This window comes from Cyprinus carpio, chromosome B10 (assembly GCF_018340385.1).
Source record: "Cyprinus carpio isolate SPL01 chromosome B10, ASM1834038v1, whole genome shotgun sequence".
Lineage (NCBI taxonomy): Eukaryota > Metazoa > Chordata > Actinopteri > Cypriniformes > Cyprinidae > Cyprinus > Cyprinus carpio.
In genome coordinates, this window is record NC_056606.1 from 11,764,370 (window position 1) to 11,787,218 (window position 22,849).

The 22,849-nt window shown below is 37.2% G+C and overlaps 2 protein-coding genes across 2 annotated transcripts; both read right to left on the reverse strand.

The window, feature by feature from the left end:
• Window positions 1-502: 502 nt before the first annotated feature.
• Window positions 503-11,360, reverse strand: slc43a2b (solute carrier family 43 member 2b). The gene is made up of 14 exons (XM_019072273.2): window positions 11,209-11,360; window positions 10,470-10,707; window positions 6,784-7,075; window positions 6,579-6,634; window positions 6,396-6,472; window positions 4,776-4,868; window positions 4,559-4,692; window positions 4,282-4,475; window positions 4,039-4,182; window positions 3,399-3,531; window positions 3,140-3,272; window positions 2,188-2,261; window positions 1,940-2,063; window positions 503-1,847 (listed from the first exon to the last, which is right to left on the reverse strand). Exons 2-14 carry the CDS (start codon window positions 10,627-10,629, stop codon window positions 1,686-1,688), a joined length of 1,776 nt encoding a protein of 591 aa, XP_018927818.1. The 5' UTR covers window positions 10,630-10,707; window positions 11,209-11,360; the 3' UTR covers window positions 503-1,685.
• A 2,645-nt stretch (window positions 11,361-14,005) lies between these two features.
• On the reverse strand, window positions 14,006-22,411 carry LOC109055062 (ferroxidase HEPHL1). The gene is given in 19 exon segments (XM_042732511.1): window positions 14,006-14,136; window positions 14,236-14,398; window positions 14,516-14,655; window positions 14,882-15,101; window positions 15,292-15,398; window positions 15,583-15,708; window positions 15,797-15,936; window positions 16,012-16,219; window positions 16,306-16,518; window positions 17,400-17,544; window positions 17,638-17,907; window positions 17,910-18,067; window positions 18,175-18,314; window positions 18,420-18,591; window positions 18,978-19,232; window positions 19,377-19,565; window positions 20,179-20,391; window positions 20,478-20,722; window positions 21,849-22,411. Coding segments are annotated over 19 exon segments (3,348 nt in total). The 5' UTR covers window positions 22,016-22,411; the 3' UTR covers window positions 14,006-14,059.
• Between the last annotated feature and the right edge of the window lie 438 nt (window positions 22,412-22,849).

The following is a 22,849-nucleotide window of genomic DNA, read 5'->3' on the forward strand; positions in this document are numbered from 1 at the left end:
ATTATTGTCATGTAGTTACATTATGATCTGCCCTCCATCAAAGCGTTTCTCAAAGCACATTAAATACATTCACACTGTTTATATAAATAGGCCTATTTCAAAACCAGATGTATTTGTGCAGTAGACTAGAAATCTGTTTATGTACAGAGCATTTTTCATATGATTTCTAACTAATAATTGAGTCCGCTTATAATGTCATACAAAGTTTTTTTATGTTTTCATTTATAAAGACAGAAAATAAGTGATATTACAACTATAAAATATAATATTTAAAATATAAATGTAATTCAATTATTAGAAAACAAACTTAAATATTAAAAATTTAAACATGTTTTGTTTTGCATGTTTTCTAGTAATATCAGATGACTAACAGTTTCATCAGAAAAAACAACGGAATGTTTTTTCTTAATTGATTATGCTTTATAAAAAGATATTTGATCCTACAATTAATGTAATAGAAACTATTATAATGTTTTCACAGTAAAATAATGCATAACAAAAATGAGCAATAATTAAAAATTTTATTGAATATATAGTCCTCAACAGTAATGCCGTATAGAACAATACATGAAGGTTTTTGAAAAAACAAACAAACAAACAGCCACTGAAACACGGAGATGTAAGTTAATATAAAAACCTTTGCAAATAAGGCTGCATTGTCCATATGGTCCACTGGATTTTATAGAAATAAATACATTACACACAACACCAAAACATTTCCACAGTATCCGTGGCTTCAGTCCTCCCATCAGCTATCGTCAGCATCGCTATCTTCACTGTAAACCGCACAAAAGGCACATTTGTGAGTTAAGTTGTGCTTTCTGTATAATATTTTACTTCAGAGGTCCATTATACGATCAGTGACACAAATATATCACCAAATGTTAGTGAAAGAAAGACAGAAAAAGGGAATTATGGGTCATTAAGGGGGGGTTATGGGACATGTGTTAAAGTGCTGTTGTTACCCCCTGACATCTGCGCCTCCGCTTTCAGCCATCACCTCGCAGATCATAAGCATTTCAGCCTCTTTTATGTATGCATCTCATGCACATGTAGTGTAAAAACATATATACAAACTGAAATGCACAAATTGTGGCTTTCATAAAGGACCTATGATCAAAAGAGATCACAGATCTTTTTCCTAAATACAACATTATTTCGTAGAAAAATTTAAAAAGCCAATTGTGGATCATTATAAATAAAAAATGTGGTCTTTAGTGAATAGAACTGCATTGCAACACAACTATTACAGTGAAAACTGGGGCTATAATGGTTTATCCCTTGTGAAGTTTAGTTGAATTAATAGGGGTGTTTTGGGTGTTCCTGGGCAAGACTGCCAACTGGCATCATTACACCGTCTGTGCAGGCCAGGCTGGCTCAAAAACGTCAAGTTGGCATAAATGGTGTATATAAAAGAATCATGCTGTATACTGAATCGCCCCTGGTTTTATGGTGAAACTTTATAATATGTGCAAATGTGTAATATAAAATATCTGTGTAAATGAAAATAAAATGGCAAAGAAGAGGGTTGCTTTCTGTCTCTCTCATTCCTCTTTTCATCCATTGAGTTACTCAGTAAACCTCTAAGAAAGAGGCACAATAGTATTTAATCGTCTCTGTTTTTGTGTTTTTGTCTAGCTGTGATGATTCTCTCATGCCTTTGTTTTTCCCTTTATCTGCTTTCTTTATACAAATGCCTCTGGTACGTCAGTGCCATTGATTTTGAGATAGATTTTAGCATCATTTTCTTTCTCCTTCCTCTTTTTGTGCAGGGTTTTCCTGAAGTACAGCAGGTAGAGTGGTAACAGGAAGCCCAGCATGCTGACAACCAGCAGACCAACATTCACCTACACCAGAAGATAAAGAGGAGGTCAAAACATGCCTGACGGACATTTAATCCATTTGGTATTACTAAAGCTCTCTGTTGTGTGTGTCATACCCAGAGTGGGTCTCCCTTCAGTGGTCCCATCATGGCCATGAACAAAGGCTGCTGCAGCAGAGCGAACACAGCGCTAACCAATGACTGCATTCCTGTCAGACTACCGAACTGAGATGATGGGTACCTGCAGACGCACAAACAGATTATTTGTTATCATATTATATGATTTAAATGCAGCTATTACTGAAAAAAGTGATGATCACAAGCGGAATTTAATCATGTTTTACAGATAATATTGATAAACTCACACGGCGGCGTAAAGTCCACCGATGGCGGAGTGGATGAAGCCTCTGACGATGGTGTGAAGGACAAACGAGAGCATCTAGAGAGAGATGACATAAGGTCAAATGACAAAATCTTGCATTATAAACTTGTTTCTTATGGTAAAATGAGCAGGTGACATTCTAGTTTCATAATTATCCCACTAGGGGGAGATGCTGTACAACTAAGCAGATACTCAAGGCACCAATAGCAAGTGATTGTTGCTTCTTTTTTCTGTGTGTTCATACTAGTCTTACGATTTCTGCTATATGGTATACTTGCATGCTGCTCCATATGGAAGAAATATTAAGAGTAGTATGCTATTCCAAATTTAGCAATAGCCTTCTTCTGCACATAAACAAAATAGCATGCTAACATACTACTCTTAATATTGCTGCAATATGTACTATGAATACTTTGTACACTATGCAAATACATGCACAGAATATCTATGAATATTACATTTGCAAAAAAAATAAAAAATAATTGTGTATTTAATGTATAAAATTAACTTATTTTCTGTATTTTAAGTTTGTTTTAATTTAAGTTTTAGTAATTTTTAAGCTTATTTTTTAAGTATTATTATTAACATTTCAGTTTATTTTAGTACTTCATTTTTGATTTATTTTTATTTTTTTGTGGTTTTGTTTTTTTATTTTAGTTTATTTTTTTTTTCATCCAAAATTTGTTTACTTGATTTCACTTATTGAAAACCAATTTTAATAGCTTTAGTTTAAGCCATATTTAATAATAACAACACTTGTACAAAATAGTATACTGAAAATTTGTATAAAAATAACTACTGTTTCAACTAAATTAAAAATACTAAATATTATACACTGCATACTATTAAGAAACCACTATGCACTGTGCAACATTAAATGTGTCAACCTGTAATATTCATCATATTGCAGGATTAATTCCATACATAACACACACCTGAAGAGGAAGGTTGGGAATTAAGCAGGTGATGCCAAAGCCGACAAGGAGGATGTTGGTGAAGACGAAAGCCCGTGTGGCATTGGTGACTTTCTGAATTTGTCTGTCTCTGCGTTTGGGCTGGGGCTCATCACTGGAGACAAAGAGCAAATAAAAAAAAATTTAAAACAGCTGATTGTTTTGGTATTTTGACCTTTAAAAATTATTATTAAGGTCACGCTCGCATCCATAGATCACCTAAAAGTGTTTCATAACCTACTTGTTGGGCTGTTTTTCATCATTTTCTCCATCATCACATTCTTTTAGCTTCCAGTCCATAATCTGACCAATGACCGGCGTTGTCATCAAGCACAAGAGTTGCATCACACCAAAAATAGAGGTGTAGAGGCTCACTGAGAGAGAGAGCAAGAGAGAGAGATTATAACACTGTCTAATAGAGAACGTCTGAGGTTAGTTATTAACTACTCTGGTTAAGTTTATGGGACGCTACAGACTTGTGTATGTGTTACAGCCCAGAGCACAGGTGGGCAGGGAATGGGTTATGCTTGACGTGAGTACAGGAGAAGGTTAAATGCTATAACAAGCTTTAGGAAAGACACACTCTACTGGTTTCTACTGTGCTACTAAGATTCTTACCCAATTCCATTCTCTCAACTGCAAAAATAGTTAAAAAAAGGAAGCAATTTAGAAGGCAATTATAATGTCAATACTGACCTTTTTCTTTTTTTTCTTTTTTTTTTTACTGTATTTACATATCTGAATTATCGTAATTAAAACTGTTTTTGTTGTTGTTGTTGTTGCTCTGAAAATATACTTTGATGCAGAATTTCTGTATTTTTTCTGATATACATACATACATACATTTTTTTTTTCAGACATATTTAAACATGCTTATTCACCAGTGTTGAGATCTCCTCCACTGAGGGACTCCAAGATGTTGTTCATGGCTCCCATGTAGAAGATGAGACGCAGTTGAGTTACACACATGGTCACCAGGCTCAACATAAAGAGAGGGCTGAAAATGCTCTTCATGAATGACTGAGCTACAAGGGAGGAAAGGAAAACAGAGTTAGTCTAAATTAGATATTGACCTTTCATATTAACATATATTTGGCATTTTCCTGTGTCAGATGATCACTTACTTTCCTCCTTGGCCTCACACTGCAGTTCCAGGTCCATGGTGGACAGGCAGAGTTTTTGGCCCTCTTTGGCAAGCTCTTTCTGTTTCTGAGTGTTATCCACGCTAAGACGCTTGCCTACTGTCGTCACCTGCCTATAAAACTGCTTTCCTGTAATCTTATGGTCAAATCCCAGCCAACTGAACTTGATCTTAACACTGGATAGACAGAGAGACAAAACACATACAGAATGAGTTTCAGATATTGTAGATGTTTGATGCATATGAGTTTTGTTTCTTACGTGTAGTCCATGTCCTCGGGTCCAGGGAAAGGCTCCAAGGGCCAGTTGAAGAAGCAGTTGATGAAGACGAGGCCTGCACAGCCTGCCCAGACCACCAGAATCGTGATGAAGGTCACACCAAGGTCATAAATCACCTGTAAAGATAAACAGTTAGTATCTAAGAACATAATGTGGCATTATAATCTTTTTTTCCACCAAATTGCTTAATCTAACAAACCTTGACCCCAGGAAAGGTGACAGCCGAGGAAGCGTATGAGCCAATCATGAGTGCGATGAAGGTGGCACGCAGGTCACCAAACATGCTGGGAAGCTGGAAAGAAACACAGGAACAGATTAATAACCTATTTGGTTAAAATAATTGTTAATTAATGAATCTCATTTGTTTATTCATTTAAAATGTATACATTTAATAAGTTATTTTATTTTTTTAATAGTGTTTTTTTTTATTTTATTTTAATATTTAAATAATCTATTATAATCCTGGCAATGTTTTAAATTTATTTTTAGTTTTTAATAAATACATTAATAAATTAATTTTATTTATTTATAATTATATCATTATATTAGTAAAAAATAATTTAACATTTATTTTTAAGTTCTTTTTAAATTATATTTTAAATTAATATTCTTATCCTATTCTTATTCAGACTATGGCTATTCAGAGGACTGATATGAAGACAACTGAACCACCGTCTTTCTCTATAAATGGCAACAGGCAAGGAGAGACTGCCAGCAATTATGGGCTGACGAAAGCACAAATCAGCAGTGAAAGCAGTTTGAGTTCAGAGGCACTGACGAGGTTGGGATGTTTGAAAGAAAGAACAATTGACAGATGATAAGAAAATTAGAACACTACCAGTGACCCTGAAATATTTTTGAACACTTAATCCACACTTCCTTCTTACTTCACTTTCTGTTGCTCATTGTCAATAAAACAGGAATAACTGGGGCAGTAAGAACTGAGGAATGATCCGTCCAGTCTGAACCGGCTGAAGCCGAGTCTCTTTTATGACTCTAATTGGAGCACAGACTGGGGCAGCCTGCTCACAGTTATGCCTTGTTCCTGTGACAACAAATAGATGAGCAACAGCGAGTGTCCCGTTATGTAAGAATGCATCTGAAAGTGTGTGATCAGCGGGTTCGTAATGGAAGAGTTGTGTTTTGTGAGAATTCCTGTTAGAACTGGTTTGAAGGTAATTGTAAAGTGACTTTGCCTCCCCATATACACTTCAAGGGGGAAATGCAACATGGTAAACAAGAACAGCTTTTCATTAAGACATCAATGCAGTCTTCACATTTTGAGGCAAGTGTTGTTTGTAATTTTCTCAGTTCATGGCCATTAACATGTGGCATAAAGTTAGTTTTGTACTCTGGTAGTGAGTGTTCTTGTGAGTTCATGGTCAAATAGTTCCTGAGATCATGAGTGCATGATAACCGCAGGCTATTCTTACTGGGTCAGCACACTGGATAGTACATCATCAGGAGTTAATGCATGGTGCCAGTGCAGCAACAAGAGCAACTAGTGGGAAAAACACTGAAGTAAGACTCACAGATGGGTCTAATAATTAATCAACTGCACCACGCTTGAGGAAAAAGAAACACAGAGATGTCTAACTAGCCTGGATGTAGCAGGATCAAGGGCAACAAATGTAACAATGCAAGAACCAACCACTAAAAACCCCTTATTGGCTAATCTGAATATCATATGGGACATATCCCCTACAATTTTTGTAAAGGTAAATATTACAGGCAACTCGGAGTGAGCAAGTTCATACACATCAAAAGAGCTGAACAAAAAAAGAAGTGTACTTTCATGAATAAGTTAACACACACTTACTGTAAGGGAAGTGAAAGTCATACACATTCCTCCAAAGCCATTAAAGGTCAAAGCAATGAAAATCAAAACGGACAGATCTAGAAAAACAAGCAGATGTTAAATGATGGAATATTATTTGTACTGTATCTGTTACAACATTAGTATCACTAAATTTAAACTCAGTTGCATATATTGTGTTCTTACCATTTGGGTTGCTGGCTCCATAAGCAATCATAAGGCACGAAAGGGCGAAGCAGGCACTGGAAAAGAAAAGGTCAGTTATTAATGGAAAATTCAACACTTTTCTAGTCATTCGTTTTTATTGTGTTCTGACCTTACCACACTTATTAATTTATCCATCATGTGACTGGTATAGTAATGAAATTGAAAAATTAAGCACGTTATCTACCTTCCAAGCAGGCGGAGTTTGCGTGGGCCGTATTTGTCCATGACGATTCCAAGAGGGAGTGTGATGGCACTGAGGAGGAAGGAGCCCACGGTGAAGGCCAGATTCAGCATCTCATCCTGTTCTTTACAGATGAGCCAGCCGTTCATCCTCAGATAGTCCTCCGGATGGTTTAGAGGGACCACCTTCACGCCGCCATCAGGCTGGGCAGGCTGAAACTCATCATAATCATAATCTGCATCATTCGACAGTGATGAAGGCGCTGGTAAGGAGAAGTTTGCCATTGAGCTGTTTCCTTTGGGAAAGAAGGAGAAGAGAAGAGGTGTAAGAGGCGCAGCTAATGGGACCCATGTTAACCATTACCAGCAGCAGCTACCATGTTCCAAAAATCAGCTTGAACACTGATGTGACCTGATATCCGACCCATTTGATTTGCAGCATTCAAAGGGTTTCCTTTTCTGCTAAATCATGTTGATAAAGAGTGAAGTGAGAAAATTCAGATGTTGGTGTAAAAACCTGTCATTTGTGCCCCTACTATGAGCTCTGTACTGTTACCTAAGCATCAATTACTTGTAATTCTGGTTGCTATCCAACACATGTGGACTCCAACACCTCATGATAGTTCTTTGAAGTTCCTGACTGGGGTTCCTCAAAACATGCACTCTACAGCCTTGTCAACACACCATGGGTGGAACAGTCAGTGGATTAAGGTAAGGACATTCCAACATTTCTTTAAGAGTTTGGAATTGGACACCTGTGAAGGTCATAACTTACTCACCTTCATGTCGTTCCAAACCTGTATGACTTTTTTTTTTCTCATGTGGAACATAAAAGAAGATATTTGCAGAACTTTGGGGTCTAAGCAACATTGACTTTGGTGTATGGAAACTGAGACATTCTTTAAAATTTCTTCTTTGTGTTCCACGGATGAAAGAAAGTCGTGAGCTATACCTTGTAGCTAGTGTCCATACAGTCAAATTGCACAAAAACTTCCAAATGACTAAACAGGTTTCACCACTAAACAGCATGGCTGGACCTGTATAAATCAGCTTGGAATGAATTCTGGTTTAAGCTGGTCCTTCAGCTGTTCTCCAAAGTGTCTAAGATCAACCTTCACCCAGCAGTAAAATGCTAGGAATGAGGAATCACCATTATGTGGTCTCAATAAAACCTGAGATAAGGGCTGGGAATGAAAAAAGAAAGCTGAACATTTGCTCCTTTATCTTGTTCTGCTGCAGGAACAATGTTTATAATCGTCCTTTTGGACTATTGTACAATCCTGTTCCACATTATCTAACAACGCACATACATATAAACTACTGATACCGAACTAGATGACACTCCATTAATAGCAGCTGTCTCACTAGACTGGATACATATAAACTAGATAATTAGGCCTGATCTTATACTAATCTGGCTGTTTTTCCATCTTAAATGCTGATGGGTGATAAAAGTATGATGTTTCTCTGAATAAAAGCTAAATGTGGTTAAAAAATAACACTTTTCTCAAGAAGTGTGAGTGAATTAGACCCAAATCTTTCTTTTCAAACCTCAATATACCACCCATTATTGGTGTGGAAACAGTGACTTTGCTATAATTATCCACTGTGTCATCCGTGACTTCCTTCCACAACAAAGAGGAGGTTTCCAACTCCGAGCGTGCTTTGAGTTGGAGTGCAGAATGTTCTGATGTGTTTGGCACCCAGTCGTGAACTTTCTAGTGCCACACATGAATGGTTGAGTTTTACTTCGACTGCTTGGAAACTAACTGGCTTCTTTCCTAAACTGTGCTGATGTGTGAATGGTGTTCCTGCTGTAAACCCTACTAAAGATGCACCAGAGCAGCTGTACGTAGGCCAAACTGATGTGCAAATGTGCAGGACACACCCAGAGAGATAGCAGTCATCTGGTCTCAGCAAAAAAAAAAAAAAAAAAAACGGTCGGGATTGTGTGCATTCGATAGAGGGGTTGATAGAGGAGCATACATGAACCTATTGAACCTCATTTAAGGGGGTTATTACTTAACCTCACTGTAATAAACTGTCTTCACTGTAACAATTAAGTAATAAATATTGCTTTTCATCTAATCCTTCACCTGTTTTCTGATGGGCCAAATGCCACATGATGCCTTTCTGAGTACTGAGTAAAATGATTTCAAACTTTTGAAATGGCGAAGAGCTAACAATAAATTCACATTCCTAAAGGAAACTGTACATATATTATCATATTAATATGATTTGAAAACAGATTAGGGCAAAAATGGGAGTGAAAACAAGGAGGGGTAGTTCTTTTCATTCACAGCCATTAGTTTGGTGGCCAGATCTGATAAAATGTAAAGAACAGATAATGGATAAGACACACACACACACAAAATACAAAGTGTCCCTAACCTCATTTCTGAGAAAGCTTGAACGTGAAACTCTTATCAAGACGATTTCAGTGATTGCATAATGGGAAATCTCAGCTAGTGTACTAAACCACAAGAGTCCTCACATGCTTCGCATCATTTAAAATGGTCAAAGACGAAGAATTTGAATGCTGACTAATGTCTCATGACATTGTCCTTTGAGACTTATCTGTGGACTTTAAGCTTGCTGAATACTCTTGAACACTGATGATTTTCGCTGAGACAGTCTTATTATGTCACAATAATGTGACTGACCGAAAGGACAGTCAAATCAGCTGAGTAATGTCAAAAAACGAGAACTATGACAGCAACAAAAAGGAACGATAAGCACTTTCCAATGCAAAAATGCCATGCCAAGCAGCCAGACAGACACGTAAGATGCCCACCACTCCACCCAGAAGAACTGGTATTCCTAGATCTACCCAAACGATAAGCCTCCTACAGTTTCCTTCACAAACAACTCTTTTCTCGTCTTCTGACCCTCCTCTACCCCCTTTTTCTTGTCTGCTTGGGAATTTCAAACCAGCTTTTGTGGTTAAATAGGTCTCAGTGTCCTCATCTTTTATTAAATCAAGCCCAAAGTGCCTGAGAGAGAACAGGACAGTGATAAAAGGACATCACAAGCCACAATAATGTTCTTATGTGATGCTAATCAATACCAAAGACAGTTCAATCAATTAAATATGAGATACTGTAATCAGCAGGTCTGAGGTTCTAACTGAGATGATAAACATTTTAATTTACATCTGACATGCTGTAAGCTTCTCAATTTAAAGATGCACTTGATTAGGTCAGGATCCCTGTGGAAAGCCCTTTCACATTCTTGTGTTTTACTGTGACTACCAGCTGTATTAATGGAAGTCTGTGGTAGTGTATGGTTGTGAGGCTCCTGAGGGAAGACATCATTCCTCCTCCTTAGAGAAGGTAAGCACAAAAGTGTTTTGCTGCAGAGCGCAATCAGTTACACCACATAAAGCGCTACTGTCAGTGATGCATTACTGTACAATACACATGTGACTTTAAAAGTAGGATCTTTCAAGTACTATCAGATGCAGTCTTTGTATCAAGATCAGACTGGAACGAAGGAATGGTTGGAATTTGCCAATATCCGTAGTGACAAATAAAACAATCATGTGATAAATTACATTTTTTCAAAGGTAAGATCACAAGCTTGACTTGCATACTATGTAACCTAAATGGCTCTTCTAATTTGCTAGTTTTCTTGAGTTCTTGGTGTTACATTATATACATATGTATAGAAGGATTTCAGAAGGATACATACCTGGATCTGTGCACATGTATGAATAGAAACCCTCAGACTTCAGCATGATGAGTAAGGAGCCCCAACCCAGCAGAACGGCAGAGAAGAGCAGGTTTTCAATGATGGCTGTTATTGCCATCCACCAGCGGCGGGCAAATGCGGTGGCTAGAGTGGGTGCCATGGCTGCAAGGAGTAGAATAGCAGACAGACAAGAGGAAAAGGGTGGTCGACAATGTCTGGTGGAATCAGACCTTACAGTCTGTGGATAAAGAAGAGAGAGGTGTGTTGAAGTAATTTGAATGTAATGACCAAGTTAAACATTCCTGCATGTGATGATATAGAAACATACTGTAGATAGAACTTAAGTAAAGACAGTCCTAAAATTGTTGAGCATGTACTTTTCTTTTCTTTTTTTTTCAGTATAGTGTAAAAATAGTGACAGGGAGGGGTTCATATTACAACAGACCTCATACATTGTTTTAGATGCAAAATATCATAAAGAGAGCTTATTAAGCTATATAACAAAGAAAGTCGAATTATGACATTATCTTAGGCTTATCTTTGTGACTTGTATATCAAACACATATGCCCTTTTATTCTAAAGTTCAGCACTTTTTGTAATGTAACTTTCATGAAAAAACGGTAAGTGTGTAAAATAATATTTTTGGGTTATTTGTATTTAACAAACCAACTGGCCATATAATACATAAGCATTTGTTTAAAATAATATATCGTTATTAAAAAAAAAAAAAAAACATACCTTTGAGAGGCAGGCAAACAAGTTCTGTAGACTTTTAGTGCAGAGTGGTCTTCCCCTTGATGCCTTTGCTCTCCCTCTTCTCCTCCCTCTGTGCCTCCTGCAGTTACCGGCACTTACTGAGAATTTGTTTCAGGGCAGCGGATGAATTTATAGCGGTTTCATGTGGGAAAGCATCGAAACGATTCTATTGGCTGCATCGGGAGGCTGAGTACACCTGTCAGCCAATCAGCTGCGAGTCTGCCGCTCCACTGTAAAATCACGGGCCGTCAACAGGTGAGCTTGATATTTATCTGCATTTGAAGAAGCGGGTGAATTGAGCTCGATATTGTAAAGGAAATTGTTTTTAGATTTGTCGTCTCATTAAACGGGAGGTCCTTTTATCATCAACGCTGAAATCAATATTTTCGACCGAGTTTATTGATTATAGAGTTAATTCCTAAACTGCAGATTAGAACTTGAATTATGAAGGTGGATGAAGTGAAGATAAATCAATCTCTAAGACATTACGGCTATTCAGGTAATAAGTTTACCAAATCATTGTTTTATGTCACTGTTTCATGAACTCGTTTTTCTGTGAGGAGTCACGGACGAGAGGAGATGCTGGATTGCAAAATGCAGATAAGACAGCAAAAACAAACTAGCAAACTTTGTCATCGACAGAAGTCAACAAAAACAGCTCGAAGTGGCTGAAATAGTGACGTTAAAGGATGTGTTACTTAACACATGACACTGTTTCACTCTCAAACCACATACTGCAGAATAACATATTTTCTGACAGAACAGCTAGAAACGAGCTATCCTTGCTGAAAAACCAGTTTAAACTGGTCTTCTGGACTTCTTGGCGGAAATTATGGTTACCGTTCTGATTTTTGTCACATAGCTAGCGATAAAAGGGGAGATTTATGCTTAAATTGTACATACCAGAATGTGTTTTATTGTTTTGGTCGTGTCATAAACTGGCCAGTTTTCAGCAGTAGGCTACACACCCGTTCACCCGGGCTACAGAGGATAGATACCGGGTGTAAATCAGGTTGTTATTCTCGAAACACGTCGCCCTCGTGTTATTTACCAGAATAGAGACTTTGCGCGCGCTCGGAAACCCTCTCTGAATGGCGCAAAGCTACTGGGTATTACTTTCAATCTACTTAAAAATCTTGATGCAAACATTACACGTCACATTTTCTACAAAGAAGTTCTCAAGACAGCTGCACGCACAGTAGTCTGGTGTTTTCGATTATTGTCGTATTGATCAACCTAATCAGAAAGAACTGCTATTTGACACACACACACACACACACACACACACACAAACGTTAATCATGTTAAATATACCATCTGTAAACTGTTTCCAGCTGGATATGTTATTAAAAAAAAAAAGTTATTAAAATCAATAACTCTATTTTCCTAAAAATAGATTACATCATGAAAACAACCAATGATTGATGGCAGGGAAAGAATGTGTGTCAGTTAGCTTGTTTATTTGAATGAGTTTTGCATTCTGAGCTGATATGCCTGTTTCAAGTATCTGATCAATACTTTATCACTGTGAAGAGTAAACTCTTGATCGGGGGTTCAGATCTGTTATCTCTGCAAAACAAAATCAGAGGTTTGATAAGAAAGTAGCAACCATTTACAAGTATTCTAAGAAGTTTCTTGAGGACTTTAAAGTCAAATGTTTACTGGCAAGGTTCACTTCTTTACATCATAATCCTCAACTGGGCATTGGTTACTTAAAGCCTACGTGATGAACCACATTCAGTTGAGAACTCAAAGCTCTGAGCTCAAAACGAGCACATCAGACGAAACCAAGAGGAACAAAAACAACTGCTCACCCAGTTACATAAGCTCCAATCAGCTCACACTTGTTTTTCACTTAACACCGTGCTCTGTGATTTTAGTTCCTTCTCACGTTGGTCTAAAGGAGCCTTGTGAAATTCATGATTTTACCCTTTAACGTCAGTAAGAATAAGGTACTGTAGATCTTTATTCCAAGAACTTCAAACAAAATTGAAAGCAAATGCTTATTAAAATATCGTAATGAAGGTGTAATGAAAGGTGCTGACCTCTTCTCTCACTAGGTGGTCTTGCATTAAGATTCACATTTGAATGTTGAAGTTGTTTAATTTAGATACATACATAAAAACATAAAAAGTATGAATTTATATATTTCTTCAATTATAGAATATGTTTAAATTACTCTCCCAAAATCTAAATATTAACCCTTTATTTATTATCATAAGATTTGTAAGCTAACAGAAATGGATGAAAGTTTCTTTATCATGATGATGAAAATTGTGCCTTTATTGTAACTTCAGAATTACAAATAATCAGCCCTTTTCTTTTAAAATTCCACTATCGTTCAAAAGTTTGGGGTTAATACAATTTTTAATACTTTTATTCATGGATAAATGAATGCAGCAGAGGTGCATTAAATTTAAGCTCAGTGTTACAGAAATGTTCTTTTCCAAATAAATGCTGTTCTGTTAAACTTTCTATTCATCAAAGAATCCTGAAAAAAATATCATGGTCCCCACAAAAAATCTTTTTTTCTACATATAATTTGAAAATAATAAGAAATGATTTCTGAAGCATCGTGTTACACTGAAGTAATGACTGCTGAAAATTAAGCTTTACCATCGGAAGAATAAATGACAAAATTATTGAATTATTATTATTATTTCACAATTCTGTTTTACTGTATTTTGACCAAATAAATGCAGCCTTGGTGAGCATTACAGATTTCTTTCAAAAACATTTAATAGTACTACCAACCCTAAACTTTTGAACGGTATACAGTGTTAGAAATAAATCTGTTGAGATTGTGGTCAAGTAGTATATGTCCACAGAAAGATCAGCATATCAGTCTGAGCATGAAAGTTGTGAGCAGAAAGCAAAGACTGCTTAAATCTGTCCTCACACTGCCACCACCTGTGGAAGAAAAGACCACAGACATCATATCTCCAAACCGTGAGTCCACATTTGTGAAATAAAGCCGTTAGAGACAAAGCCAATAAAACTGTAACTCACCTGATCGGGGTTTGACAATAAAAGTCGTCTCCATTCCAGCACGGATGTGGTTAGCAACATGACAGTGCAGAAGCCATGTTCCATTGACCTCTGCCACCATCTCCAATGTCTGAAATGATCCTGGGATCAGGTCATACACATCAGTACGGTGAGCCTCATCTGCCTGAGAAAAAGTCATAGTAATGTTTGCATTTAGTGTTTGAAAACTGCTTGCAGAAAACACTAGTAATTTCAGTGAAAAATCATTTCACTCTATTGAATCTGATTGCATATTGTGCACCTTGTAGGTGAAGGTCACAGCGTGAAAATGGACGGTGTGAATGTCTCCTTCATTGCCCATCGCAAACAGGTACCAAACCACCCTTTCTCCTTCCACCATTTCTAGACCATGAAGGTTTGCATAGAGCTTCCCATTGATCCCTGTCAATAGTTGCAGAAAATAAAACTATAAGACAAAATTACATTAATGTAGTTTCTACAATAGTCCTTTTTACATTTATACTGTGATGTACAACACAAATAGTGAATCCCATTCAGTCCATCATATATCAAATAATGCCTCCTAGTGGTCATAATTTGACCTTTTTTAGCATATCACAGCAAAATACTTAACTAGGGTTGGGTTGCATTTACTTGTGTCTCTCACCATACATCTTGTTGCTTTTCTGAAACTCAGCATCTCTCAGAAGAGGTTCTGAGCTGTTGTAGTAGGACTGAATGTTTTCCTCCAGGTACCAGGATTTATTCTCATCAAACACCATGAAGAGGAGAGCAAATTCTCTATCCACATCCGTTCTCTGTCTGTCCTGGTCCAGTACACCTCTCCTGCAGATTATTAATGGCCCAAAGAGACCACTGGCTGTGTCCTATAAAATATTACAAATGAATAAATAAATATTATTTATGATATTATTATTACTGTCACAATAAAAAAATGCAAAGTAAAAAAAATAAGTAAACAACAATAACATTGTTATGCAGTATAAGAAGAACTATTATTATAATGTGACATTCAGTAAGGAATTAAAACTCTATTTATGTTATTAAGAGCTTTACCTTAACAAAGTCCACTGCTGAGCGGTAGGCAAATGCAATGCAGTTTGGGTCAGACTCTCCTGGGCCAGATTTCACTGGAATGATCCACCGGTACTGAGTCATATTTCCTGCAGTAAAGAGTTTCATTTGCATTCACAACAAGAAGATTATGTGTCATCTGTGTAATGGGTAAACGTAGTAGAATCAGGTAATGCTCAAAACACACAGCTTTATGAATCCTTGAAGGTGTCTTTGTATACATTTCAAGGGTGAGATAAGGAGGCAAATAATGGAGGTTTCAACTTCCTCTACCTGGCATGATGGCCTCTGGTTTAGAAAAGGTCCTTACTCCATGTGCCTGTATTGAGTAAGGATGGCTGGCTTTGTTCATGAATGTGATCAGCAAAACCTGACCTACTTCAGCTTGGATTATAGGTCCTATAAAGATTATCACACAGATTATCATTCAAATGAGAAAAACCTGATATATTAGGCAAAACAAACATTTGAATAGTTATTAAGTCACCTAAAATCTCCAAGTGTTCCTCTTGAGGCTGTCTCAGTTTCCTTGTCCTGAAGGTGGCATCAGTGTATTCTCGATAAACTGCTTTCTTATATCTGGAGCCTAGTCTGTTCTTTCCCGTTCCCACAAATAAACTGCCAGGACTGATACAAGAATCTGGTTACAAAATCCCATTCAAATACCGCAACTCTAGCAAAAGATGTTGTATATTAACCGACCTGTTGTCCTCAGTCGTGTTGAAGTTCTCCAGCTCCCACGTGCGATCTGGTGAGTAGTCCCACTCTACCTCTTCAGCACAGATGAAATACTCTATTATTTGAGACTCTAACACTGAGATGTCCTCATCCTCTGAGCCCATCACTCTGTACAGCTGTCTCATCCCACCAACATAGTGATCAGAGACTAGACAGCTCACCTCAAATACACCTACAAACAAAGGAAATATGTAGAAGATGCAAAGCAGACTTCTATTGCTTATTTGTGTTTGTTTGTGTATAGATAGATATACTGACCACTGACATCTGGTTGCATGGACACCGTGACTGTAGTGTGTGGGAACAGGCCCAGCGTGTCACGAGTTGTTCCCTGTCTTTGGAAGGTATTGCCTTGGAAGTAAATACCATGCATGTCCATCTCTGTGCCAAGTCCCATCAGGTGCCATCTGACCACTGACTCTTTATTCATCTCAAGGCCAGGCAGGTTCCCATACATAAAGCCGTTCACAGCTACATTACACAAAAGCAAGAAAGATCTTGAATGGATTTGAAACTTTCAGCTGATATTTGACCATTACCCATGGGTCATCAAATTTCTTAAATTGGGGTTCTGTTTTTTTAAGCCAAAAATATGCTTCATTTGTCTGTTTGCCGCTATACTTAAATTTGTAATCTGTCTGCGTGTGAAGGAAGTTGTTTGCGCATATGCCAAAATATAATGTAGTTGGTAGTGTGATTTCCAAAACTCTGAAACTGATTTCCAAGGGCATTTTAAATGAGTGAAAATGGGTGAGTCATTCATTGATTGATTGATTCATACATACATTCAATTGATTCATTCCAAACAGCTGATTCATTTTTCAGGAATTGGTCATTGAATCAGAGATCTGTTTCTGCTTTGACTAATGCTTGTAACCAAAATCAAGCAAAAACTGTCTGTATATACAATATTGACTTAAAGCCGACGTTTTAAGGAATTTATTAATTTGATATCATTGGATAAAGTATTAAATAGTGACGATCTTAAAAGGAAGATGAGCGTCCAACTGAAGACTATTCTGGTAGGTGGATATGTTATTTCAAAACTATACTGTCTGACCAAAAACCAGACAGATTGCCACCTTACTAGTTGGGTCTTTGATTTTAAGAACAACTTACAGAAGATGGAAAATACCAATTAAAACAACAGAAGATGAAGTATAGGGAAAGTATCACAAATAAGTCAGCACACGTGTCAAGTGCGTGATCAGAGGTGTATACTAGAGATTGGACTTTGAATAAGTTTAGAAAGGCAGAGAGAAAATGAAGCATATCCTGGGCAGACAGAACCAAGGTGTGTGTGTGTGTGTGTGTGTGTGTGTGTGTGTGTGTGTGTGTGTGTGTGTAAATACCATGCATTTTATTGCTCTCCCAAAACTCCATATTCTCTAATTCTGATTCATTGGTGTCATAGGTTTCAATGTTCTGATTCAAGTACCAGCTGAGATTTTCGTCAAACACAGTAAACAGCAGAAAAAACTCCTGACTGATGTCTTTCTGTAAGAAAAATCACATCATAAATGTGAATCTACATATAAAAATTTATTATTTTAAAATCGTGGGCCAATCTAGCGCCCAATCTTATTTTACCTGAGCACCATTGGAATCAAGTGCATCTTTCTTACAAACCAGCAGTGGGCCTATGAGACCAGAGTTGGTATCTCTGACTGGATCGCTGGAGGAGAAGTACAGGTAGGAAATACATGGAGGGTCACTTTCAGACGGTCCCTCCCTCAACTGCCACCTGTACATGAACGTTTCACCTGGCTGAACCTGATATCCATTCCTCTTTATACCTACAGTACATTCAAAGACATTTATCTCTCTAGGGCCGAACAAACCTTTTGATTGGCGTAAGTTATTCAGATGGTGGAAAACAAAGTCTCACCATCCTGATAAAAGACACCCTCAAAGGGTTTGTCGTAGTGGAGTCCGTGAGGCTGGATACTGTAGATTCTGTCAGCCTTGTTCATAAACATCACCTGAAGGGTGTCTCCAACTTCAGCCCTCAGTACCGGACCTACAAGCACCATGATAACTAAATGTGACTTGAATCAAACTCATAAAATACTTTTTAACTAACAGAAGTTAAAAATATTATTGGCATTATAATGATTTAGATCTTACCCAAAATGCCTAGATGAGCCTCAGCACTGGTTCGTTTTCTCTTTAAAGTGAAACTATTATCTGTATATTCTCTGTAAACCACTTTCCAATACTTTCCACCAAGTCGGCCACCACTCATCCCGAAGAACATCTCTGAAGCGCTAAGGACAACCAAGAATCATTATTATTAACTTTATATTCACTTTCATAATGGTTTGAAGTGTATATAAATATGTGTGATTGTGAATTATAATCAGATGTTAGACCTCCCAGGTTTGGTCAGCGACTCATTGGTTAGTTTGTCCATCCCTGACGGTGCGTAGTCCCACCAAATCTTCTCAGCAGCAATGAAATACTTCCTAATCTTTCCACTGAGATGAACTGTGGAGTTAATCTCATCCTTGCAGGACGAAACTTTGAACAAGGCCTGCATACCAGCTGTGGAAGACAACATGGAAGAGCATAACTATGTTCAATGTAGGCACAGGTACAGTAAGTACAGTTCTTTAAAGAAACTGAAATTTCTAAAAATCTTGGTCAACATTTGAATTTCTTTTTTGTTCTAAATCAATAAAACCTGATAATAATTTTAAAATGAAATTAACTTCTTTCAAATAATCTTAAACATGCTACATAATCATCCTTAAATAAAGGAGCCCATCCTAAAATGTATATTTTCATGTATGAAGACCTATATTATTATTAGACCTATAATATTAGTTTTTAATTTAGTTTCCATTATGTAAGTTTTTTTCTACTCAGTATAGTATTTATCTATTTTTCATTATGTTGTCATGTTATCAACATGCTTGGTCAAAAATTACCTTTCAGATGATCGTTGACTTGACAGTTCAAGAGCCATGTCCCTATTGTCGCAGGGACCATCTCTGCAGAGGCAAAGGTGGCAGAAAACAGACTCAGGACATCCACACGGTGCCCGCGGTCCAGCAGTGTGTGTCCGTGGAAATAAACAGAGTGAATGTCGATCTCATTTCCCATGCCAAAGAGATGCAAAGCAACCCTGTGGTTTTGGCAAAACTCAGTGCCCGGCAGGTTGCCGTACATGTATCCATTAATGGCTAAAAATGGGTGAAAAATTACATAATGACTCAAACTGTGTAACATGTGTTTCCAATGCAAAAAACTCAGCACACCATTTTCTTTTTGTCTTTAATGTCTGGACAGCGACAATTGGACTTCATAGTAAATAATCAGGTATGTACCATGCATCATGTTGGATTCTTGGAAATCTTCTCTGGCAGGGTCCACACCATATGGATCAGAGCAGAACGTCTGAATGTTCTCTTTCAGGTACCAGCTGATGTTCTCATCCACCACACTAAACATGAGGACAAGTTCCTGGTCCACATCAGCACGTAGATTCTGATGGTGGTCTGGAGTACGCAGGGTTCCTGAGAGTGACATTTTGATATGATATGCAATTCAGTATATGCAGTCTTATTTTATAAAGCTACGAGAATACTTTTTGTGCACAAAGACAACAAAAACAACTTTATTCAACAATTTCTTCTCTTCTATGTCAGTCTCTGTCGCATATTTACGTGAAGACCACAGTGCGTATATGTGCATTCCTCTGATTGAAAACAAGGAGCAGCGCATCTGGGTTGTACGTCCGAACGCCGGTGCGTGCATGTGTCGTGGTACTTTTGTGAACGCATGTCGAAGACTGACACGGAAGAGAAGAAATTGTTGAATAAAGTTGTTATTTTTGTTTTCGTCACGCACAAAAAGTTTATAACTTCATAACATTACGATTGAGCCACTGCCGTTACATTGACTATTATAACGATGTCCTTACTACCTTTCTGGGCCTTGAAGGTGTCAGTTGCATTGCTGTCTATGCAGGGCCAGAAAGCTCTGGGATTTCATCAAAAATATCTTAATATGTGTTCAGAAGATGAACGAAGGTTTTATGGGTTTGGAACAACATGAGAGTAATAATGACAGAATTTTCATTTTGGGGGAACTAATCACTTAAAGCAACTTTGTCTGCTAAAGCTTTACCTTTCTTACAGGTGAGAAGGGCTCCAATAAGCCCAGAGGAAATGTCTTGTGAAGCACTGACGTGGGAGTGGTAGGCCCATGTCAGGCAGTTGGCGTCACCCTTTTGAGGAGCATAATCTGGCTTCACAATCCAGATGTAGGTGTAATTTCCACCCGGTGGAACCCCGTCATCCTTCTTCAGAGTGTCTGAGGTTCTGTCTGGATACAGCGCACCTAGTGGAGACAGAAGGACGACAACACAAGCAAACGTGGAATATTTTAAATATATAAGAAGCGAATGACAGATAAATAGGCTTTACCTTCTGAGTCCTTCTCATAGAAGACACCGTGAGGATGCATGGAGTAACGTCTGGAGGCAAAGTTCTTCAGGTGCACAATGATGACATCATGGACCTCGGCCCTCAGTATGGGGCCCAAATAGCCCAGCCAGGTGGGTTTGGGGATCTCTTGAGAATAAGAAGCATCCCTGTACTGCTTGTATATCGCCTTTTTGTACACACTGCCAATCCGCCGAGGCCCACGCTGCAGGAATACTGATGCATACCTGAGCCATGAGAAAGATAAGACTTTTTTCCAATATACCTGTAAACCCAATGGGATTATAAGAAATGGTGGCGATTACTGTAAAATAAAATAAGAAAATAAATTTGGAATTCAAGGAAACGCAACTTCGATAAATCCATTATAATGCACAGAAAATACACTTTTAAAGATATTTTGGGCATTTAACATTACAAATCCATCACTGAATGTGTCAAATAACATATGTTGTGTTGTGAGCAATGTATATCTAATTACTAAAACTAAAAATTTTTAGTATTTTTTAAAAATCTTATAATCTGTCTTTATCTTTAATAAGCCTCTATTTATGAATGAGTGAAAAGCTTTTTATTTAGTGTGTAAAATTCAAAGATGGTGGTGGAAATTTCCTAGTGGGCACTGGTACCAGGAAAGCTATATCACATGTATTCCCCAAATGAATACAGTTACAGTATATCAAACTACCAGATACTGTCTAGAAAAGGTCAGTCCTCAAAACTGTCTGAGTAAACAAGAAAGAGAGAACACCTACAGTTGTTTAGTAGACGAGTGCAGACAAAAGGTGCAGGTGATAGGATGCCAAAGAAAAAAAACTCTCAAAAAGAATCATGTGACGGCATGTCTGGAGTTTCCAAAAAAGGCATAATAGCATCCCTGATTTTGCGGTCTGATAGTAGATAGTTTTTTTTTTTTTTCATCATAGTTGATGCTATGTGTGGTGCAAATCTCACTGTCCTCAAAAAAACAAACAAAAATCATAAAACATGTAACAGATAACTATACAAAAAGGTAAAATGAATTCAATTTTTTTTTTTTATTATAATAAAATAAAAATATCACAGATGGCTGAATTTCATTGTACAAACCAGAAAAGAGTGACTATAGAATATAAAGATACTTTTGTCAGGAATTATATATATATACTCAGTATATATACACTATACAACACACAATACATTTTATGGACAATTTTAAAGAAAAGCATAAAAATATAAACATTTACTATTTTGTCCTTTTTCAGTCAGATGGATTGTAATTAATAAAGAAGATTATAGAGTGTGTGTGAAATGTAAATATATTAAATATTAATATATAGTAATAATAATATAATACATAAATAGTAATCTCACTCATCCACTGCAATAGGTTTCCCAGTTATCAGATTATGGCCACTCGGTGCGTAATTCCAGTCTTCCTCTTGAATTCCTATGTAGAAGGTTCTGTTGATTCCAGACACTTGTACTATCACAGCACAAAAGATGCTCAAACTTCCCAGACAGGTCCAGAAAGTAACCATAGTCTCAGAAAAACACGACTGTCCTTGCTAAAGTCCTCAAATACTTCTCAACATGAACGTTCTGTGTGGCCCTGCGTTATTATGTGACAGCAAAGACATTAAGATGAGCAGTCATGAGCCATGATGACAGCCTTCTGGGATTCACACACCCATGAAATTCATGGGAAGCCCTTCCCTGCCGGAAGAATCCGTCTGAGATGGCTTGCTGTAATATGGTAGCTGGTTTGTAGTTGGTCATTAGCTGATTCAAGCTGGCCGTTAGCTGGTGCAAACTGGTAAATCAACAAACTATCTTGTCACACTAGTTTTAAGTGGCCAAGATGATTTTGAACATGGACAACCAGTTAACAACCAGTTTGCACCAGCTAATGACCAGCTAGGAACCAGCTATCATGTTCCAAAACACAGCTACTGGATTTTAACATAAGTTTTAACAGAGATTTAATATAAAATGATATGGCTTGAATATCCATAATTGCATTTCAGTTGTATATATGAGAGTCAATTTAAGAATTAGATTCTATCTGAATGATAAACTGAGATGTCTTCTATTTAGCCTACTAATTGTGGATTTGTGATACAATAAATAATTATTGAGGGAAAAAGTTCCATAAAATGTTTTGCTCCCAGGCCCCATGAACTTTAGCAATGACCCTACTGTCTCCACTATTACAAATAACAATATAGTTAATATTAAATATTGTCTACAACACAAAAATATCCATTATTTTGTCATTTATTTTTAAGAACATTGCTGAAAATAAAATCATGCTTTGGTAAATCAGAATCAGAATCAGAATCAGAATGAGCTTTATTGCCAGGTATGTTTACACG

Coding starts and splice junctions, on each gene's coding strand:
- slc43a2b (XM_019072273.2), bottom strand. CDS start 10,629: ATGGCACCCACTCTAGCCACCGCATTTGCCCGCCGCTGGTGGATGGCA. Junction 4,869..6,395: donor TGACTTTCACTTCCCTTACA/GTAAGTGTGTGT, acceptor GTTTCTTTCCAG/CTTCCCAGCATGTTTGGTGA. Junction 3,273..3,398: donor GATGAAAAACAGCCCAACAA/GTAGGTTATGAA, acceptor CTTTGTCTCCAG/TGATGAGCCCCAGCCCAAAC.